The sequence below is a fragment of the Haliaeetus leucocephalus genome, unplaced genomic scaffold (genome assembly GCF_000737465.1).
Source record: "Haliaeetus leucocephalus isolate CR32 unplaced genomic scaffold, Haliaeetus_leucocephalus-4.0 Scaffold656, whole genome shotgun sequence".
NCBI lineage: Eukaryota > Metazoa > Chordata > Aves > Accipitriformes > Accipitridae > Haliaeetus > Haliaeetus leucocephalus.
The window spans coordinates 5437807-5438060 of NW_010973092.1; the positions used below are offsets into that span (position 1 = coordinate 5437807).

General features: G+C 76.0%; 2 protein-coding genes across 4 annotated transcripts in view; one reads left to right on the forward strand and one right to left on the reverse strand.

The window, feature by feature from the left end:
* Positions 1-151, reverse strand: part of PHYKPL (5-phosphohydroxy-L-lysine phospho-lyase) — a 9117-nt gene extending 8966 nt beyond the window's left edge. For both annotated transcript variants that reach the window (XM_010578891.1, XM_010578890.1), the window contains exon 1: positions 70-151. In XM_010578891.1, the coding sequence (XP_010577193.1) occupies positions 70-128 (59 nt within the window). In that variant the 5' untranslated portion in view covers positions 129-151. The remainder of the gene's footprint in view (positions 1-69) is intronic.
* Positions 1-254, forward strand: part of HNRNPAB (heterogeneous nuclear ribonucleoprotein A/B) — a 30295-nt gene that overhangs the window by 14963 nt on the left and 15078 nt on the right. The gene's annotated exons all lie outside the window — the stretch shown is intronic.

Here is a 254-nt window from a genome sequence, read left to right on the forward strand (position 1 = left end):
CTCCCGGCCCGAGGGGCGACGACGGCGGCACTTCGTCCCCTCCGTCCCTCGGCACTTAACTTTACTTACCCGATGAGCTGCCGCCGCAGGGCCAGGGTCTCCTGCCGGGAGCGCTGCGCCGGCCTCATGGCCGCTCTCGCCGCCTCGGAAGGACCCGGGGCCGGGAGGGGCGGACCGGGGAAGGAAAGGGAAGGGAAGGGAGGGGAGGGGAGGGGCCGGGCCCGCCCTGCCCCGCCCCTCCCGGCCCTACGGCG